This window comes from Portunus trituberculatus, chromosome 39 (assembly GCF_017591435.1).
Source record: "Portunus trituberculatus isolate SZX2019 chromosome 39, ASM1759143v1, whole genome shotgun sequence".
Classification (NCBI taxonomy): Eukaryota; Metazoa; Arthropoda; class Malacostraca; order Decapoda; family Portunidae; genus Portunus; species Portunus trituberculatus.
Genome location: NC_059293.1, coordinates 10,223,504 through 10,243,592, shown reverse-complemented (window position 1 = coordinate 10,243,592; position 20,089 = coordinate 10,223,504). Strand labels below are relative to the sequence as shown.

General features: G+C 38.2%; 1 protein-coding gene across 4 annotated transcripts in view; it reads right to left on the bottom strand.

Moving 5' to 3' along the window:
• Window positions 1–558: 558 nt before the first annotated feature.
• Window positions 559–20,089, bottom strand: part of LOC123515713 (COMM domain-containing protein 4-like) — a 71,840-nt gene continuing 52,309 nt past the window's right edge. For 2 of the 4 annotated variants that reach the window (XM_045274545.1, XM_045274544.1), the window contains 7 exons: window positions 12,875–12,900; window positions 12,053–12,124; window positions 8,619–8,684; window positions 8,182–8,221; window positions 5,269–5,469; window positions 3,998–4,144; window positions 559–3,555 (listed from right to left, as the gene is read on the bottom strand). In XM_045274545.1, coding sequence (XP_045130480.1) covers window positions 3,515–3,555; window positions 3,998–4,144; window positions 5,269–5,469; window positions 8,182–8,221; window positions 8,619–8,684; window positions 12,053–12,124; window positions 12,875–12,877 — 570 coding nt within the window. In that variant the 5' untranslated portion in view covers window positions 12,878–12,900 and the 3' untranslated portion in view covers window positions 559–3,514. The remainder of the gene's footprint in view (window positions 3,556–3,997; window positions 4,145–5,268; window positions 5,470–8,181; window positions 8,222–8,618; window positions 8,685–12,052; window positions 12,125–12,874; window positions 12,901–20,089) is intronic. The other 2 variants (XM_045274547.1, XM_045274546.1) reach the window with 1 other exon arrangement.

The window sequence follows — 20,089 nt, the reverse complement described above, 5'->3', positions numbered from 1 at the left end:
ACGAACGATATTTCGGGGGACAAACACAGTTAAACGGCTCGCTTGCCGGCTATCACACAACAACAAAACAAAACATAAGCACAAAAGAAAATAGAAACAGGAACATACGAAAAATATTACATAACATAATCTCCGTGCCACCACGATTTTCTCCTGTTTTTCCTGGGCATGGTGATGTTACCAGCGCGCTCTACTGTAGCTTCCTTGGCATTATCCTCTCTGCTATAATGGGGCCCCACATAGCGGCAATGACTTGTGACGCTACACACCTGTTGTGTAGCTCTGGCAGTCTGTGCACATCCAAAGTCCTCTCTCATGACTGTCTTCTTGGATCTTGTCTGTCTTCCTCCCTATCCTCCTCTCCTCCATTCCATCATGCCATCAACGTCCAGTCTCTCAAGTAAATAACCTTTTCTTTTTTATTCATTTTATTATCATTTTGATAGCATTTAGGTAAGTAAAACAATTTAGGCTTTTTATAATTATTTCGTTCATGTCATGCATACATTAAAGGTCTATTTTGAATGGGTTTTATGGACAAAAGTATGATTTTTTTTATCTGGAACGGATTAATGGTATTTCAATACATTCTTATGGGAAAAATTGATTCATGGGACGAACAAATCAGGTGACGAACAAGATTTAGGAACGAATTATGGTCGTGAGCTGAGGTTTTACTGTACATGGTAGCTAAGGACTGCTGGGTAACAGAGGCAAGTGTATGAAAAGACTGTCCATCTGTCTTGCCTTGTTCAAAGATTGAATCTAGGACTTCTTGGTTGAATGTCAATTAATGTAACCATTATTGTTAAACTACATGGTGCAGTAGTTTCATTGCAGGAGCAAAAACTAAGTAGCTATTGGTGGTGTATATTTCAATTAAGCAATGGTAATATTGCACTCAAGATCCTTGCATCCAGGTCAGATCACTGAGTTAGCTGTAGATGAAAGTTTATTAGAAACTTAGTGCTTTTCCATTCTGATTAATTTGTTGTATTTTTTAATATGTCATAGTACCACAGTGATAGTAAGCAAATAAAGGACTGGAACAATAGGGGTGGATTATTCAGCACTTCCACAAACTTTCTGAACTGGTTCATTAGTAGGTCTAAAAGCAAAAGAAAAAAAGGGACCAAGTGATACACCTTCCCAGTCCATAGAAACATGAACAACTGAAAAGTGAGGTGGATGTGCAGTAAATATAATGTTAAAGACAATGAATCAAATAAGGAATTTTAAAGCAGACTTGGGATTGGGAAGAACAGTGAAGCAGTGGAAATGGGTAGATTGCATTGTTTTGACTATGTATGTACAAGTAGAGGAAAAAGAAAAGAGTGGCTGACTTGTGTCTCTTCTGGATGTACTACAAATGATATGGTTTGAGATCTAGGATGGTGATCTAGATCACAAAGGAACCAACAGACAAGCTACACCAGATTGTGTGGCTTGATCATCCACCTTTTAGCTAATAGAGACTGATCCATGTAAGTGTGGAATCCATCTCACAAAATGATGATAATAGATGAGGTGGTACTAGTTGATGATTCAGTCAAGACAGGTGAAGGATTGCTGCTTGGATGACCTTGGAGGAGCTGCGGCTGCTGTTATTATGTCTGCTAGCTGGAGGATCCTGTGGGAGACTTGAGGCATTTATTGACACAAAAAAAAAAACATAATGAATCAATCAATCATTCATCATTATTAAATCATTCTTACTATTTCACATTTCTCTTATGGTGTTGTGTGGCTTCCAAAATTCTGAGTCTCATAAACACTTGTCTGCAGTAAAAATTTTCCTTTCTCAGATGCCCTTCTCTGACCTCTCTGTGGCTGATGATGCTAAGATGTAGTGCCACAGTGTGGTACATCTCACGGTGGGCATTGTGGTCACTACATTCTTACATCAACATTTCCTTATCAGTCAATCAGTACTCATCATATGTCATGTGTTGCTAAAGGATTCCACAAGGCAGCAACCAACCACTTCACAAAAGGGCAACTGGGAAGCATGCTGAGAGACATTAGTGACAATGTTGATCCCCGATGACAAAAAAAATAAGTTATGGTTACATTATCAACTCTATGTTTAAAATCCAAAGTCAGTAATTCTCCCACTAATTGTTGTCAAACCATGGCTACTCACATCCAGGCTCACTATGAACAGAATGCTGGTAGAAGTGTTCTGGAGATGCCACCATCCACAGCAGACCTCAGAACTGACTACATATTAGAGTAAATACTGAACAGATAATTAAGTCATGTCATTATTCCTGAAATTTAGGCAGCTCAAGTGTTCCTTACAATTGGATTACTCTGGATTGGGCTGTCAGTGCCAGTCATCACTTGTTCACAGCTTAAGTGTCTTCTAAGAAGCACCTCAGTGTTCTACCTGTCATTAATCAACAGGGCCTAGAGAGTAAGAACAATGAAAAACGAACATCACCCTTAAATAAGAACAATAGAATAACTATGAAATATGATCTGGTAGAGGGCAAACAAATTGCATTTTGTGAAGGGACTAGCCACTACCACAACAGCCACTAGTAAAGTCTCTCTATGCATTATGGGACTTATAAGGTGACATAAGATAACATATAATAATTTTAGTTTTAATAGAATCCTTATAAATAAACATGAATTATATAGAATGGGACACAAAGGCAACATGAAATCTCAACAATAGTTCCCTGTATTCACTGATGGAAGCTGTCAAGAAATGGCATGAACCTTTGACCACCACAGCAACACACCTGATGCAACACACACAAGATGGTCCTGTCTGAGCTATTTCACTATTTGGGTAGATTAATCAACTCTGTTTCAAATCACAGGAAAGAAACAATAAGTCATTATGAACTCTTCTTTGTTGATAACGTTATTACCTTTGGGCTGATAACTTAATTCTGAAAGTAATTTCTTTTCCATTTAAATCATAAGGACAGAAGTGGGAAATGAAAAGTTATTTAATGTCTGTTGTCATCAGCAACTTTCCTTTATCAATGCAAAAATTAATTAGATCTGCTAAATATACTCCTTTGAGATGAACGTGCTGGCGTCACAACATAAATAACGGCAACAGCACTCATGTCTCATGGAGGGATAGTTCCAGCTCTGATTGATTTTTCCATTGGTAGAGTGATATCAATGATGATGCACATTCTCTCTCTCTCTCTCTCTCTCTCTCTTTCTTTCTCAAGATGAACATACTAAATGAGGAGTGTGAATTAGCCATTACCAGCAAACAAAAAGTAAGACATCTTCTTCAATCACATGAATAATTAGGAATGCATGCAGTCAGCCTACAGTCGGTCAGCTATAAGCATCTCAGCAATGGAGGGAAGGTTGAGGATACTTATTTCTCAGGATGAATATGGGACAATATTGGAGTGCCATCACTGGGGACTCAGGACTAGCTTTTGGTGATGAGTTACTATCAATAAACTGTCCCTCTCACAGGCTGTACTGCTGTTGGTGCTGCTGCTGCTGCCAAGTCAATGCTGCCACTGGTGAATCACTAGTGTACAGCATCCATGAGTTGCCGTGCCTCATTCAGCTCTGCAGGCCAAGGTTAAGATAAAAACAATGACAGAACTGCATTAATGAAAGAATATGAGCAAGTTTCCGTAACTGGGCAGAGTAGTTAATCAGGTGTAAAAAAAAAAGGGGATGAGTCTATTATGATTCATCACAGCTGTCAGAATCTGCTGAGGAGATTACTGAGGTGTTCTGCAACTGTACACCTAAACCCTATGTAGTGTGGGTGGTGAAGACTTGTGATGTGAAGGATTTACTGAATATAAATGTATGGGACATATCAGTTGACTTATATGGATTCAAGTATAATGGCAAGATTTAATGGAAAATATGGCCACTGAAAGAGAAAATCATAAGTTACATCAAATTAAGTATCACAACCTTGAGAGAGGGAGAAAAAAAAGGAGAAAAAACAAAAAAAAGTTATAGCCATCTCTTAAGGACATTTGCACCTGCTACTAACCATGAACAAGAGCATGAAGCTGTGTAGGAGTGAGGACAACCTTGGTGGAGCATCCTTCTTGTTCCAGCCCAAGCTCCACCACTGGCTCCATGTCTGCACCCACACCCACACCCGCCACCCGGCACTGCCACTGCACCTCCCCACCCTCTGCAAGGCAAGGGCTGCATTTCAGTGCCACACTCCACACAGACAAGAACAATGGGTGATGTGGTAAGCTCAGTGCATGCAAGGCATGCTGTGTAAGTATAGAACAATTTCCATATTCTTCAAACTGAAAGAACTGAAGAGTATGACAGAATTTTGCACATAATCAAATCTCCTCTCCTGTCAAGTGAGTGTTGTGAAGGATTAGGAAGAAGTGGTGTGGCACAGCTGGTGTGTTGTACATATATGTACATTATGTAGTGGTAAAGTTTCTGTTCCTGAGTCTGAAATTATAAGATAAGAGCATGTTCTAAAATGATAAACTTCCAGATTCTATATATACTAATCAGTCACAAGATATGGATGGAATAAGCAAATATTGAATACATACACATACTTTCAGCTGTACAATATTTACTACCTAAAGTATGGTTTCAACATAAAAATGCACTCTCCATAAAAAAAAATTCTGATGCAGTGAGAGATGAAATATGTGACACACACACACACACACACACACACACACACACACACACACACACACACACCACTCTTCAGCTGTGAATAATTAATTATGCGTACTATTGAAAGGATCTATCAATTTATATACTCATGAAAAAAAAAAAAAAAAATTATACATGTCTTAAAAAGACTAAAAAAGCAATTTAATGAAATATATATGATAACAAATACAATTAATTCAATAAAATCAAAGATTCTAAAGCATATTAATAACTTTTGTCAAGAATTGCTAATACCTTTCTATAAGATATAAGATAGATGAAACCTCACAGGCATTATACATGTTGTATTGGTTAATTGGTCATCAGCCTGGGGATACTAAGTTATCTTTACGTATCTTACCAAACACCTGATACTTGAACGGGTTGACAACTTTGCGTTATCTATCTTTTCTTAAGTAAGAAGGAAAAGCTGACCAAGGAAAAAAAAAAAAATGCCAGTCCCCTTGCAGGTCTGAGAGAATTAGCCCCACAGAAAAGATAAATGTCTTGAAACCCCCCTCTTAAATAAAATTAAGTCATAGGAAGTTGGAAATACAGAAGCAAACAAAGACCACACACCGCATCTTCCCTCCCCCTCCCACCGCCCAAAACCTTCCCACTGACCCTTGAGGCTTGTCTGGTGCAGGTGCTGAGTGAGGCGCGGCAGGTGGTCGCCGTACACTCGGGTGAGGGCGGCAGCGTGCTCTTTGGGAAGGCCGAGTTGCTGGAGCTCAGAGTCTAACACGGAAGGCGTCACGGCGGCTCCTGCGGCGCTCTTCAACACCCACCGCACTGCCGCCACCGCCGCCTGCGCCCCGTCCTCGCCTGCAGCAGAGGGAGGGGTTTGTACTTGTGATTCTTAACAAGATTGGAGGGAATGAGAGAGAAGATAGTGAAAGGTAAGGAGGAAAGGAATGAGAGAAGAAAAAAGAATGAGAAATGGAGATGTGTGTGTTTTTTTTTTTTTTTTTGCTGTATATGTCGTCTTATAATGTATCAGTAACACTATTTTCAAAGTTCATAAAATGAATGAACAGAGTATTGCCTACATGTCATATACTTACGTTCCTAAAATATGATGATGATGATGATGATGATGATGATGATAATAAAAAAAAAATAATAATATAATAATAATAATAATAATAATAATAATAATAATAATAAGTAGTTATGATGATGTTTTCCATGCTCTCGCTGGCCTAAACCCTCCGAAGGCTTATGGACCTGATGGGGCCCCTCCTATTGTTCTCTAAAAATTGCTTCCGTGCTTGCACCTTGCCTGGCCAAACTCTCAACTATGTCAATCGACTTCTACCTTTCCTTCATGCTGGAAGTTTGCCTACATTCAGCCTGTTCCTAAAAAAAGGTGACCGTTCTAATCCCTCAAACTACCGCCCTATAGCTTTAATTTCTTGCTTGTCTAAATTTTTTAATCTATCCTCAATAGGATAGGACTTCACAATCTTCTCTCTGATCGCCAGTATGGCTTACGTCAAGGCCACTCTACTGGTGATCTTCTGGCTTTCCTTACTGAGTCTTGGTTATCCCCTTTTAGAGGTTTCGGTCAAACTTTTGCTATAGGTTAGTCATATCAAAAGCTTTTGATAATGTCTGGGACAAAGCTTTGAATTCAAAACTGCCCTCCTACGATTTCTATCCTTCTCTCTGCAACTTTATCTCAAGTTTCCTTTCCGACCGTTCTATTGTAGCCGTGGTAAACGGCCATTCTTTTATTAAATCTACATATTATAACAGTGGTGTTCCTCAGGGTTCTGTCCTCCCACCCACTCTCTTTATATCAATCATTAATGATCTTAACCAAGATTCTTGCCTTATCCACCCCTACGCTGATGATACCACTCTATACTTTTCCACGTCTTTTCAGAGACGACCAACCCTTCAGGAAGTCAACAGATCACGCAGGGACACCACAGAACGCCTGCCTGACTTCTGATCTTTCTAAGATTTCTAATTGGGGCATGGAAAACTTAGTAGTGTTCAATGCCTCAAAACTCAATTCCTCCATCTATCAATTCGACACAACCTTTCAGACTACTATCCCCTCTTCTTCAAATGACACTCAGCTGTCCCCATCTTCTACTATGAATATCCTCGGTCTGTCCTTTACTCAAAATTTAAACTGGAAACTTCACATCTCATCTCTTGCTAAAAGATATTCTATGAAGTTAGGCGTTCTGAGGCGTCTCCACCAGTATTTCTTGGCCCTCCAACTGATAACTCTGTACAAGGGCCTTATCCATCCCTGTATGGAGTACTCCTCGTATGTTTGGGGTGAGGGTTCCACTCACAATTTTGTTAGATAGGGTGGAATCAAAAACTTTTCGTCTCATCAACTCGCCTCCTCTGACTGACTGTCTTCAGCCTCTTTCTCACCACTGGAATGTTGCATCTCTTGGCATCTTTTATCGCTATTTTCGTGCTAACTGCTGTTTTGATCTTGCCAACTGCATGCCTCCCCTCCTCCTGCGACCTCGATGCACAAGGCTTTCTTCTTCCTCTCACCCCTTTCTGTTCAGCTCTCTAATACAAGAGTTAACCAGTACTCTCAATCATTCATACCTTTCTCTGGTACACTCTGGAACTCCCTGTCTGCTTCTGTGTTTATATCTTCCTACGACTTGACTTCTTTTAGGAGGGAGGTTTCAAGACATTCGTCCCTGTCTTTTGGATAACCTTTAACAACTTTAACGGAACTGGCAATCCAACGAGCCTTTTTTTTCCATTTTTATTACCCTTGGACAGTCTCCCCCCTTGCATAAAAAAATAATAAAGAAGCGAGAGAGTTATTTTTGTTAAGCGTTGTTCAGTTATCTACAACAACAACAACAACAACTACAACACCAGTAGTAGTAGTAGTAGTAGTAGTAGTAGTGGTGGTGGTGGTGGTGGTGGTGGTGGTGGTGGTGGTGGTGGTGGTGGTGGTGGTGGTGGTGGTGGTGGTGGTGGTGGTAGTAGTAGTAGTAGTAGTAGTAGTAGTAGTAGTAGTAGTAGTAGTAATGATAGTAGTAGTAGTAGTAGTAGTAGTAGTAGTAGTAGTAGTAGTAGTAGTAGTAGTAGTAGTAGTAGTAGTAGTAGTAGTAGTAGTAGTAATAATAATAATAATAATAATAATAATAATAATAATAATAATAATAATAATAATAATAATGATAATAATAATGATAATAAAAATATAAGCCAAAACAACAGCGACATTAACAACAACAACGAAAATTACTGTCCTAACCTTGCTAAAAAGACGAAAGCTAAAAATGACCAAAGACCAACAACAACAACAACAACAACAACAACAACAACAAGTGATAACAAAGCAAGCCTTTCTGAAACCTCTTTCCTGAAATGGAGCCTATTACCATTGTATGTTGTTATGGTTTTCAAATACACACTGATTCAAGCTGCATTTGTATTGCGTAGCGGGGGAGGGGGAGAGATAAAAACCACACACACACACACACACACACACACACACACACACACACACACACACACACACACACACACAATAATACTCACTCCATTTCGCATCGTTGGCAAGTTTAGTTACCACATCATACTGAAAAAAAGAAGAAAAAGATGAAAAAATGAAAAAAATGAGTAAAAATGAAAAGGAACAGAGAGAGAGAGAGAGAGAGAGAGAGAGAGAGAGAGAGAGAGAGAGAGAGAGAGAGAGAGAGAGAGAGAGAGAGAGATTAAAACACACATAATTGGATCAAGTCACACAGTACAAGTAATATTGGATTAGGTTAGATAAAGTAAAGTTAAATTATGTAAGGCTAGGTGAGATTAGGTAAGGTTAGGTTAGGTTTAGTGAGATAAGATAACGTTAGCCTAGGTTAGGTTAGGTTGGGTTAGGTAAAGTTATGCATGGTTAGGTTAGGTTAAAGTGAGGTTTTATTAGGTTAGGTAAAAAAAAAAAAAAAAAAAAAAAAAGCAAAACATTACATACTCACATTAAGAGACGCTTCGTATATGCTCTTGGTCACAGATCCTGCGAGAAGTCGAAGTTTGACCGATGACTGAAAAATGGAAAAAATAAATAGACTCGTAAACTGAAACGCTTCTGTCTTCTCACTAGTACAGTTTTAAGGGCAACAAAGATGATCAATAAAGTATTCATGGATGTTTATCCCAACACGCTCCCCCCACACTAATGATGCAAAATCCTTGTTAACTTTTCTAGTGCGCTACAAAACAATAATTATCAACACCACCAGAACTATTGCATGAAATCTTTACACACTCATCTGCAAGAAGGTAGGTGACTGAAAATAATAGAGTTTGCAATTTCTAGAGTTTAAATCAAGATTGCAGATGGCTATAGAACAAGCAAAAATGTCCCAGAGTGATCAGAAATTAAGGAAAAATGGAAAAAAATGTACCAAACAACAGATAAAGGATTAAACTATCGCTAGAATCACACAAAAAAACTTTAAAATCCCAGAGAGAGAGAGAGAGAGAGAGAGAGAGAGAGAGAGAGAGAGAGATTAGGGGTGGAGCAAGACTAGGTTTGGGTAAGGGAGGCAAGAAAACAGAGGCGGCATTAATAAGAGAGAATATTACATTAACATACTCTGCTTTACGATCTGAAGGAGAAAATTCAAGACGATAAGTAACACCAGTCTCCGAGTTACGCGTGTACAACTGGGCTGCATTTTGGTGAAGGTAAATCTTATACTGACGATAATAAATAATAATAGTAGAAAAAAAATGACCAGTCGTTAAGTCACATAATGAGACGTTAATATGAATAACGTCATTAATGGCAACGCAGTGTAATGGTGGTGGTGGTGGTGATGATGATGATGATGAGAAGGAGGAGGAGGAGGAGGAGGAGGAGGATGAAGATAAGGATGGTAATATTAATACTAGCAATGATAGTAATATAATAATGATAATAGTAATGATAATAATAATACTAATACTAATACTAATAATAATAATAATAATAATAATAATAATAATAATAATAATAATAATAATAATAATAATAATAATAAAAATGAAGACTGATGACTGGTGGTGGTGGTGGTGGTGGTGATGATGATGATGATGATGATGATGATGATGATGATGATGATGATGATACTACTACTACTACTACTACTACTACTAGTACTGATAAAAATAATAGAAATAATGAAAATAATGATGATAATGATACTAATGATAATAATAATGATAATAATAATAATAATAATAATAATAATAATAATAATAATAATAATAATAATAATGATAATGATAATAATAAATAACATTAACAACAAGAACAAAAAACGACAAAAATAATGATAATAAAGGCACAAAACAAGCAGACAACGAATCATCTTAGCCCACGTAAACACAAGACAGTCACAGTGCGTGGCTAGGAATGAAAGTCTTTTTTATGTAAGACGGGAAAACTGGCCAAGGGAAACAACAACAACAACAACAACAACAACAACATCGAAATGAATGAACAAATAAATAAAGGCCCACTTAGCTGTCAGTCCCCTTACAAATCCGACAGGGTTAGGCAAAAGACAGGGATAGATGTCTTGAAACCTCCCTCTGAAAGGAAGTCAGAGGAAGTTGGAAATCCAAACACAGGAAGGGAGTTATGAACACCTATGGCTGCTAGAGACGACAACGGAGTCGCTTCCCACTCATGGAAAACTCTGGAACTCCCTACCTGCTTCTGTATTTCCATCTTCCTATGAATTGACCTTATTTAAGAGCGAAGTTTCAAGATATTTAACCCTTTCTTTTGAATAACTCTCATTTGACTTGCACGGGGGTTGGCATTCTAAGTGAGTCTTGTTATTATTACATCTTTTTTGTAATCTTTCTGCTGCCCTTGGTTAGCTTTCCCCTCTTACATGAAAAGAAGAAAAAGAAGAAGAATAAAAAAAAACTGTACGTATCTCCTCCGCCGCATTACATGAACAAACTCCGCTGTACCCTTCGCCCTTTGCCCCAGCCAGCACCACAACAGAGAGACAAGGTGGCGCGGAGGGTTCAGCAGCCGTCACACAAAGGTCCGTATACAGAAACGCTTTGCTCTCTCACTATCTTCGAGAGCCATAGAGATGATTGGCCGGGTTTTTAAAGTGTGTTTCTCCAGTTAACAATGTAGAAATCTTGTCAAACTGCCTTTAAAACCATAGACACTTTTAAAAACTTGCGCAAATCTTAATAAAGCTTTTTGGAACAGTCGAGATGAAGCGCACTAGTGTTTGAAAATACCAGCCAAACTTTATATGACTTATTTTCTTGTCCAATTAGTCTTTTAATTACCAAAACTTAAAAAAGACTCTCTTTGCACCAGAATTTCTAGTATTATTGGGTAAAAACGGTCTTCATCTGTTCCTCAAAGAGTTGTATCAATTTCTTGTTTTTTCACTTCCAGTTGCGTCACGGTGTGGTGGTGGTGGTGGTGGCAGCGGGCAGGGCGAAGCTAAGAAAAAGAAAGACGCTTATTTGTGGTTCATTTCAATTAGTTTCTTGTGGTACCTTCTGTCTGATAGAATTTCACTGTGGTTACTTTTGTTTCCAATTACTCGCTCGAGTGTGTGTGTGTGTGTGTGTGTGTGTGTGTGTGTGTGTGTGTGTGTGTGTGTGTGTGTGTGTGTGTGTGTGTGTGTGTGTAAAAATCATTGCGCGTTTCCACAACACTTATCTACACAGTACAACATTAAATATAGAACAGTATACACTACATATGATCGGTAGTTTTTGCAATCTTTCCTCGCTAAAAACAGAGTGGAAAAAAAAAACCAATAGATAAAGAAAAACAATAAATAAACGAATAAGTTGGCAAAATGAACAGAAAAAACTTCATATTCAATTACGTCGTTTCAGCAACTGTTTCAAGATTTCTATGAACTAAAAGTGATAAATTAAATATGATGACAATAGGATGTAATAAAATAGAAATAGAAACAAAATAACAGAACACACACACACACACACACACACACACACACACACACACACACACACACACACACACACACACTAGACATCAAAAACAGGAAATATAAAGCGAATTACAGAGATCCACGAAATACAAAAACAATACACTAATTGAGCCGAGAGAGAGAGAGAGAGAGAGAGAGAGAGAGAGAGAGAGACCAGACTATTATGTAAGAGGGAAGAAAAGAAAACACACAGAATATAGTAGAAAGATAAGAAAAAAAACACGAAAAGGAAGAAAAGGAAGAGAAATGAGAGAACAATAGAACACAAGTAAATTAGTAAAAATAACAAGAAAACTAAACAAAAATGGATAAACAAATGAATAACTGAAGGGACAGAAAAAAAAAACAACAACATTCAAATAAAATAAATAATGATCACACACACACACACACACACACACTCTCTCTCTCTCTCTCTCTCTTACCAGTTTGGAGAGCGTGGCTATTTCGGCCAGCAGCCAATCAGGGCAGTCCACGTCCCAGCAGAAACGGAACCTCTGCACCAATCACAGTCCGCCGGGCAGCACCATCCACCAATCACGAGGGAGATGAGTATTTTTCTTTTTTTTTTTTTTATTATAAACATAGAGTGAAAAAAGAGAAAGAAGAAGAAGAAGAAGAAGAAGAAGAAGAAGAAGAAGAAGAAGAAGAAGAAGAAGAAGAAGAACGAAGAAGAAGTAGTACCTAGAAGTAGTAATAGTTATGGTGGTAGAAGAAGAATGAGTAGTAGTAGTAGTAGTAGTAGTAGTAGTAGTTATGGTGTTAGAAGAAGAAAAGAAGAAGAAAAGAAGAAGGAGGAGGAGGAGGAGGAGGAGGAGGAGGAGGAGGAGGAGGAGGAGGAGAGGACGAGGACGAGGATAAGGACGAGGATGAGGATGAGGACAAGGAGGAGGAGGAGGTAGGCAAGAAAGAGGGTTTATAAATGAATTATCCATCTGCTAACTCTTAAACTTATCTAGTCTATCTTGTTAAGGCGAGAGTCAGTCTGTATGTCACTCCGGAGAGCAAAAATAAATACATAAATAAATAAATAAATAAATAAATAAATAAATAAATAAAATAAAATAACTGCAAACATTCAATTAACATGACATTATTATTTGAACTTAGCATCAGTGACGTCACGGAAGAACCTGAGCGTTGATTGGCTACCCTACCCAGTGACACGACTTGGAATAGCCAATCACAACCTTAAGCTGCAGATTTCAAAACAAATACTGGTTTCCTATTGGCTGATGAGGACTTACCATGGTGAACTGATGACGTCACGATCCTGGGGAAGAGAGATGTGAGTTAGGTCATGGAGTCACACACACACACACACACACACACACACACACACACACACACACATTTACGTAATGTGTGTGTGAAGGGAAGGTGTCCAAAATGCAGGTTAAGTTGTGTTAAGTTGTAAATGGATGTGATGTACCGGAATAAAGAGAAAACAAATAGATAAGTAAGTAAATATATAAATAGATGAATGAACGAATAAATAAACAAATAAACAAATACATATAACAATATTAACAACAATACCAACAACAATAATAACAATTACTACTACTACTACTACTGCTACTACTACTACTACTACTACTACTACTACTACTACTACTACTACTACTACTACTACTACTACTACTACTACTACTACTACTACTACTGACGAAAAGAAGAAACTAGATACGAACTGTTAATAAAATACTTTCAAAATGGCTGCCAACTGTCTTCAAAATCTTTACAAATGTTTGCAAGTTATTTCCAGAAATGTATACAACTAGCGAATTTTCCTTCTAGTTAATAATGGAGAAAAATGCACAGGCCACAAAGATGATCAACCAGGTTCGATTGAGTATTTTTTTTTTTTTTCCTTACCGATGACACTGAATCGTTTTAAATATGACTCGGATGAAAAAAAAATAAATAACCAAAATAAATAAATAATGACAATAATAATACAAACGAAAGAAAATCACATCAACTTTATAGGTATCGTGTTTCCTTACTGATAGACACTGAATCTTTTATGGAAGTATGACCAGGAACATAAGTAACAAGAAAACCACAGCAGATTTCACTATAACCACTTAAAAATCACAGGAACCCACTAGACACCAACTCAGAATTAAGGGTACCGAGTTGAGGCGCCGAAACATTTACCAATACGAACTACACCCCATAAAGTGACGTATTCTCAAACACTTCTGTGATTCACCTCCACTATTTCAAAGGCTTTATCTATGTGTACACGATTTTTTATTTTTTTTGTTTTATTTATACCATGTGGGCTTTTCACGGGAATTTATGGGCTAAAGGGGTATACTTTTTGGAATCCCTCCTATCTCAAAGCCCACCCGCTAGGAAACCGTTGCCCCGTGTGAGGAAGCCCAACCTACACTCGGACCGTGGACAGGATTCGAACCCGTGCGCTTGGAGACCCCTCGAACCCCAAAGCATGCATGGTTCCACTGTACCACGGCTTTTGAGGTGTTTTTTTCGGTTCTAGAGGTATAGTGACAAGATTTCTACAATACCAACTGTAGAAACACTCTTGAAAACCCGCTAATCATCTCTGTGGCCTTTGAAAATAGTCGTGGTGAAAGAGCTGAGCGTTTCTGAATAAAGGCCAAACTCCCACCGAACTGGAATAGGCGGTGATCGTGAGTCCAGAGTGGGATTATAAAGACTGGGTGAATTATGAAGAGACAAACAGACAGACAGATACAGACAGACAGACACACACACACACACACACACACACACACACACACACACACACACACACACACACACACACACACACACACACACAGGGTCATTAATAGCGTGGGTCGAGGCATCTGTTCCTGTGCGAGAAATCAGATTTGGAAAGTAATCTTGGAACTCTCAGGTAATTACGTTAGTGTCTCCTGGTCCACCTTCTTACCAACCTCCCCTCTCTCTCTCTCTCTCTCTCTCTCTCTCTCTCTTTCTTCTGGGTATTTATTTTCTCTCTTAACTAACTTTTCTTGATTTTTCATTCCCACTTCCTTCCTTCCCTTTTTCTTCCCTCTTTCTTATAATGACTTCCTTTGTTTTCCTCTTATTTCTCTTGTAATCCTTATTTCTTCCTTCCATTCTCTTAGTTCTATTCTTCCTCCTCTTCCTCCTCTTATTCTTTATTCTTCCTACTCTTCATTTTAATTTCTCTGGTTGATTCTGGGTAAGTTTTCGTGTAAAATTTCCTTTCTTCCTTTCACTTTTATTCCCTTCCCTCCTTGTTCCTTCCTTCACTCCTACATCCCTTGTGTAAACGATTCTCTTTTTTTCCTCCTTTACTCTCCCTCCTTCTTCCTTGTTCTTTTCCTTTCTTTTTATTTTTTTTTCGTCACCTCTACTCCTCCCTCTCTTCCTTACCTCCTGCTCTTTCTCTTGGCCCTCCTCTTCCATCTTCCCTTCCCTTCCCTCCCTCCCTCCTCTCACTCGGTCTCCTTCGTCGTCCTCTCTCCCCTCCACCTCTCCTTCGTTACTTCGCATTCCCATTTCTCTCCGTTCATTCAATCCTCTTTCTCCTGAAGCTATTTTTGTCTCTAGGCGTTTGTCTGTCTGTGTGTGTGTGTGTGTGTGTGTGTGTGTGTGTGTGTGTGTGTGTGTGTGTTTTCTTTTACTTATTTATTTATTTTTTAGTGTATTTTCCTGTTTGTCTGTTTGTGTATTGCCTCTCTATCTGTCTCCTTTGTCTCTTTGCTTATCTATTTATCTATCTATAATACTTCTATGCAAAATCAAGCAGTTCATCTATCTGTATCTTTGTCTGCATGTCACGTTTCCTTTGTTTGTGTATCTGTCTACCTATTTCCTTCTATCTCACTGTCTGTCTATCTGTCTGTCTACAAGCAAGTGCAATATGAAAAAAAATAAATAAAATCATTCCCACTGAATAAATATTGCTTAAAAATGGAAATGGGGAAAGGAAAAGTTGTAATAATTTGGTACCTCTTAGGATTGTTATGCAAATGTTTTCCTTTTATCGCATTTATCAGAGAGAGAGAGAGAGAGAGAGAGAGAGAGAGAGAGAGAGAGAGAGAGAGAGAGAGAGAGTAGCGTAGGAGTTTACTCTCGTGACGTTCGTTTTCTAAATAGGTGTCCATACAAAATCTTGCTTTATTAATTCTAAGAGGGCGTTTTCATCCAAGAGCAAGGATAGAATAGGATAGGATATGATAGGTTATGTTATGTTAGGTTCGGTTTCATTACGTTAGGTTAGGTTGAGGTTAAGTCAAAGTTAGGTTGGGTTTGGTTAAGTTAGTTTTAATTAGGTTAGTTTAGGTTAGACTACGTTAACTTAGGTTAAGTTTAAGGGTCTCTAATTAAAATGACTCGAGGGCCACGCCTCATGCCGGTGGGTGACTTAAAGAGCCATGAAAATTTCTCTACGTGTGCTTGGAACTCTTTCCAAGAAAAGCTATACCTGGTGTTTTTCATTCTTCGATTCATAAGCTAAGGCAGAATATCTATTTCTCAAAAACTGATGACAATGATGATTAAATATTTATGGCATATATAATAAATATGTATACATAATGCATATGTATATATAAGCATGTTTCGCATAAAGATAATAGGAATAGTAAGATAATCATGTCAGCGCTGCGGGCGCGGCCAGACGCAGGCAACGTGAAATCCTGTAAACTGCGGCAGTCCTCACGTGAAGTTGTCTTGAAGAATGCGGCAGTCCTAAATTGAAGGTGGGTTTTTGAAATAAGCAATTTTTTTTTCTTTCTTTCTCCTTGGAGATAGCGGGCCGCAAAAAACACTTGGCGGGCCGCGCGGTCCGCGGACCGCGACTTGGAGACCCCTGGGTCTCTACTTGCTACACTACTCGCTCCACAACTATATAGTGCGTAGACTATAATAGTCTGTGAATACGGTTAAGTTAATTTATATTACGTTACGCTAGGTTAGGTTAGGTTACGTAAAGATAAGTTAGGTTAGGTTAGATTAGGTTACATGAAGGTTAGGTTAGGTTAGGTTACGCTACATTAGGTTAAGTTAGATTAGCTTAGATTACGTTACGTTAGGATAGCTTACATTGTCAGTTAGGTTAGGTTAGGTAAGGTTTCGTTATTTTAGGTTAGGTTACGTTAAATTAAGTTGCTTTAAATTAGGTTAGGTAAGATCAAGTTAATTTATGTTAAATTATGTTAGTTTACGGTAAGGTTAGATAAAATTAAGTTAGTTTAGGTTAAAACAAGCTAGTTTTGGTTAAATTTGTTTAGGTGAGGTTAGTTTACAATGAGTAAGGTTAGCTTAGGTTTCGTTATGTTACTTCTATAATTCCCTTTATTTTTCTGTTCCTTTCCTCTTCTTTTACTACCATCACCACCATAATTCATCATCAGTTTCGTCTCCTTGTCTTCCTCCTCCTCCTCCTCTCTTTTTAGTATTTTGAGTGGAAACGTAAAGCTAGAGACTACGATACGAATCAGTTAAGAGCACCAGAAATAATGAATGGATTCTTAAAAGCGCCTGCAAGAAAGCTCAGGGCTACGAATAGATTTTTGCAGTTTCAGTTCAGTTTAAAGGTTGGAAGTGGTTGTTGTCTGTCTCAGAGAGATTAGTAAAGAAAGAAAGGTGTACTAAGTAGCAGTCATGGAGTTTTAAGAAAGATAAGAAAAAGAATGCTAAAAAGACAGTGCACTAATATACAAACTCTGTGATAAGAGATAAGAGTTTAAAATCTATTTTGACTGAATTTATTATGAATTTTTTTTTTTCTCTCTTTCAAAAGAGGCTGGCGTTAGGAGAGAAGAGATGGGAGTTAATTCTCTGTCTGTCTGTCTGTCTGTCTGTCTGTCTGTCTGTCTGTCTGTCTGTCTGTCTGTCTGTCTGTCTGTCTGTCTGTCTGTCTCTCTCTCTCTCTCTCTCTCTCTCTCTCTCTCTCTCTCTCTATATATATATATATATATATATATATATATATATATATATATATATATATATATATATATATATATATATATATATATATATATATATATATATATATATATATATATATATATATATATATATATATATATATATATAGATTTCAGGTAGATAGATAGATAGACAGTTAGAAAGATTCAGATAAGTAAATAAATAGATAAATACACACAGATAAGTAAATATAAGCATATATATATATATATATATATATATATATATATATATATATATATATATATATATATATATATATATATATAAGTACGTAATCTAACTGCTTATATTTACTTACTTATCTGTGTGTATTTATCTATCTATTTACTTGTCTGAATCTATCTACCGGGAAATCTATTAACTCCTTAGCTACAGAACCTAACCTAACCTGCCCTATCTGTCTATCAATAAACTTAAATCTGAGGTGTTTCCATCAGTTTTCTCTCACACAAGTACTGCCGAACTGTACCTGAAATGCACCCAAAGGTTGCACGTAAGTCTGAAATGCGAGAGAAAGTGTGCATATTTTTCAGCGACACTCACTAAACAATGGGCGGCTAGTGGAAGGAGAGGAGGGAGGAGAGGAGAGAAAAAGAGAAGGGATAGGAAAAAAAAATAGTTGATGAAAAGGGGAAGAAGGTGGGAAGGAAGGAGGGAAGGAAGAGGGCGAGAAAGAGAATGGGAGTAGAAGTGTGTGTGTGTGTGTGTGTGTGTGTGTGTGTGTGTGTGTGTGTGTGTGTGTGTGTGTGTGTGTGTGTGTGTGTGTGTGTGTGATTGCGTCATCAGCAATAACAAACAGCGAATAGAGAGAGAGAGAGAGAGAGAGAGAGAGAGAGAGAGAGAGAGAGAGAGAGAGAGAGAGAGAGAGAGAGAGAGAGAGAGAGAGAGAGAGAGAGAGAGAGAGAGAGAGAGAGAGAGAGAGAGAGAGAGAGAATGCAGTCAAATAAGCACACAAAAACGCGAAAGCAAAATGATGATAAAGAAAAATCACGATGAAAAGAATAAGAAATTAAAACACACAGAAAAGGACAAAACACAACATCAACAACAACATAAACAAACAAGAATAAAACACACACACACACACACACACACACACACACACACACACACACACACACACACACACACACACACACACACACACACACACACACACACACACACACACACACACACACACACACACACACACACACACACACACACACACACACACACACACACACACACACACACACACACACACACACACACACACACACACACATTTACTTATTCACCTCATGTCATCAGAAGAGAGAGAGAGAGAGAGAGAGAGAGAGAGAGAGAGAGAGAGAGAGAGAGAGAGAGAGAGAGAGAGAGAGAGAGAGAGAGAGAGAGAAAGTGCATCACCTCCACCATTCTCTCGAGGCTTCCATCACACAATGCCACCTCTCCTCCACCGCACTCCTTTTCATTCCACTACACAATGCAATACCTCAAAACTCTACCTTACCTCGAATGACTCAAAACCCAACTCCATTATCCCATCCCGCAAACAGCAATAATAAATTACACCCCGCCTTAATAATGTCGGGAGTGCTTCCTCTACTGGTGTAAAAGTCAATGTGTAAAGTAATGTAGCGATAGTTCTCCTTGTGTCAGCATATTTTTATTCAATTGTTTTTTGTAATGTTATAGCCTATAGCACCTATAGGTATACTTGAAGAGTATGGGAAGCGCTGTCCAGCTTCCACCCATTAGGGGAGCAGACAATATTATTTATAGTGATACCCATATCACCACCCAAGCGCATCTTTTTTTTTTTTTTCATTTATACCATGTGGGCTTTTCACGGGAATTTCTGGGCTAAAGGGGATACTTTTTGTGGTACCTCCAATCTCAAAGCCCACCCGCTAGGATACCGTTGCCCCGAGTCAAGATTTGGTGTAAGGCAATTATACCTGCACCTAGATCAGGGTTATCATGGTGACATGTAGGTAACATTAAACCACTAGACAAATGACAGTTTCAAGGCGGCACGTGGTGGGATTCGAACCTATGCATGAGCATCTGCCCGATCCCACGCTCACCACCTTTCTTCTTTCCCCCCTGTCCTCTCTCTCTCTCTCTCTCTCTCTCTCTCTCTCTCTCTCTCTCTCTCTCTCTCTCTTATCGATAATTTTTGTTTGGCTCTATGTTTTGTTTACGTTTGAAGTCCTCTTGTATTCTCTTTGTATCTATCCTAACTTGTCTTCCCTTATATCTAAGTAAACAAAACTTAACGCATTTGTGTACCTGTATTTAACTTAACCTAACTTTCTAGTATTAACTTGCACGTAATTTAATTTGTACTCACTTATTTCTAACTAAACTATTATGCCTATTACTCCATTAAATGTCCGATTCAACTCACTCTCCTCTCCATTTAATTTTCTTCTAGAACACCCATTACTTCATTCAATTCCTTCAACTATTCCTTACGGTTCCCATTGCTCTGGTAAACTCTGGAA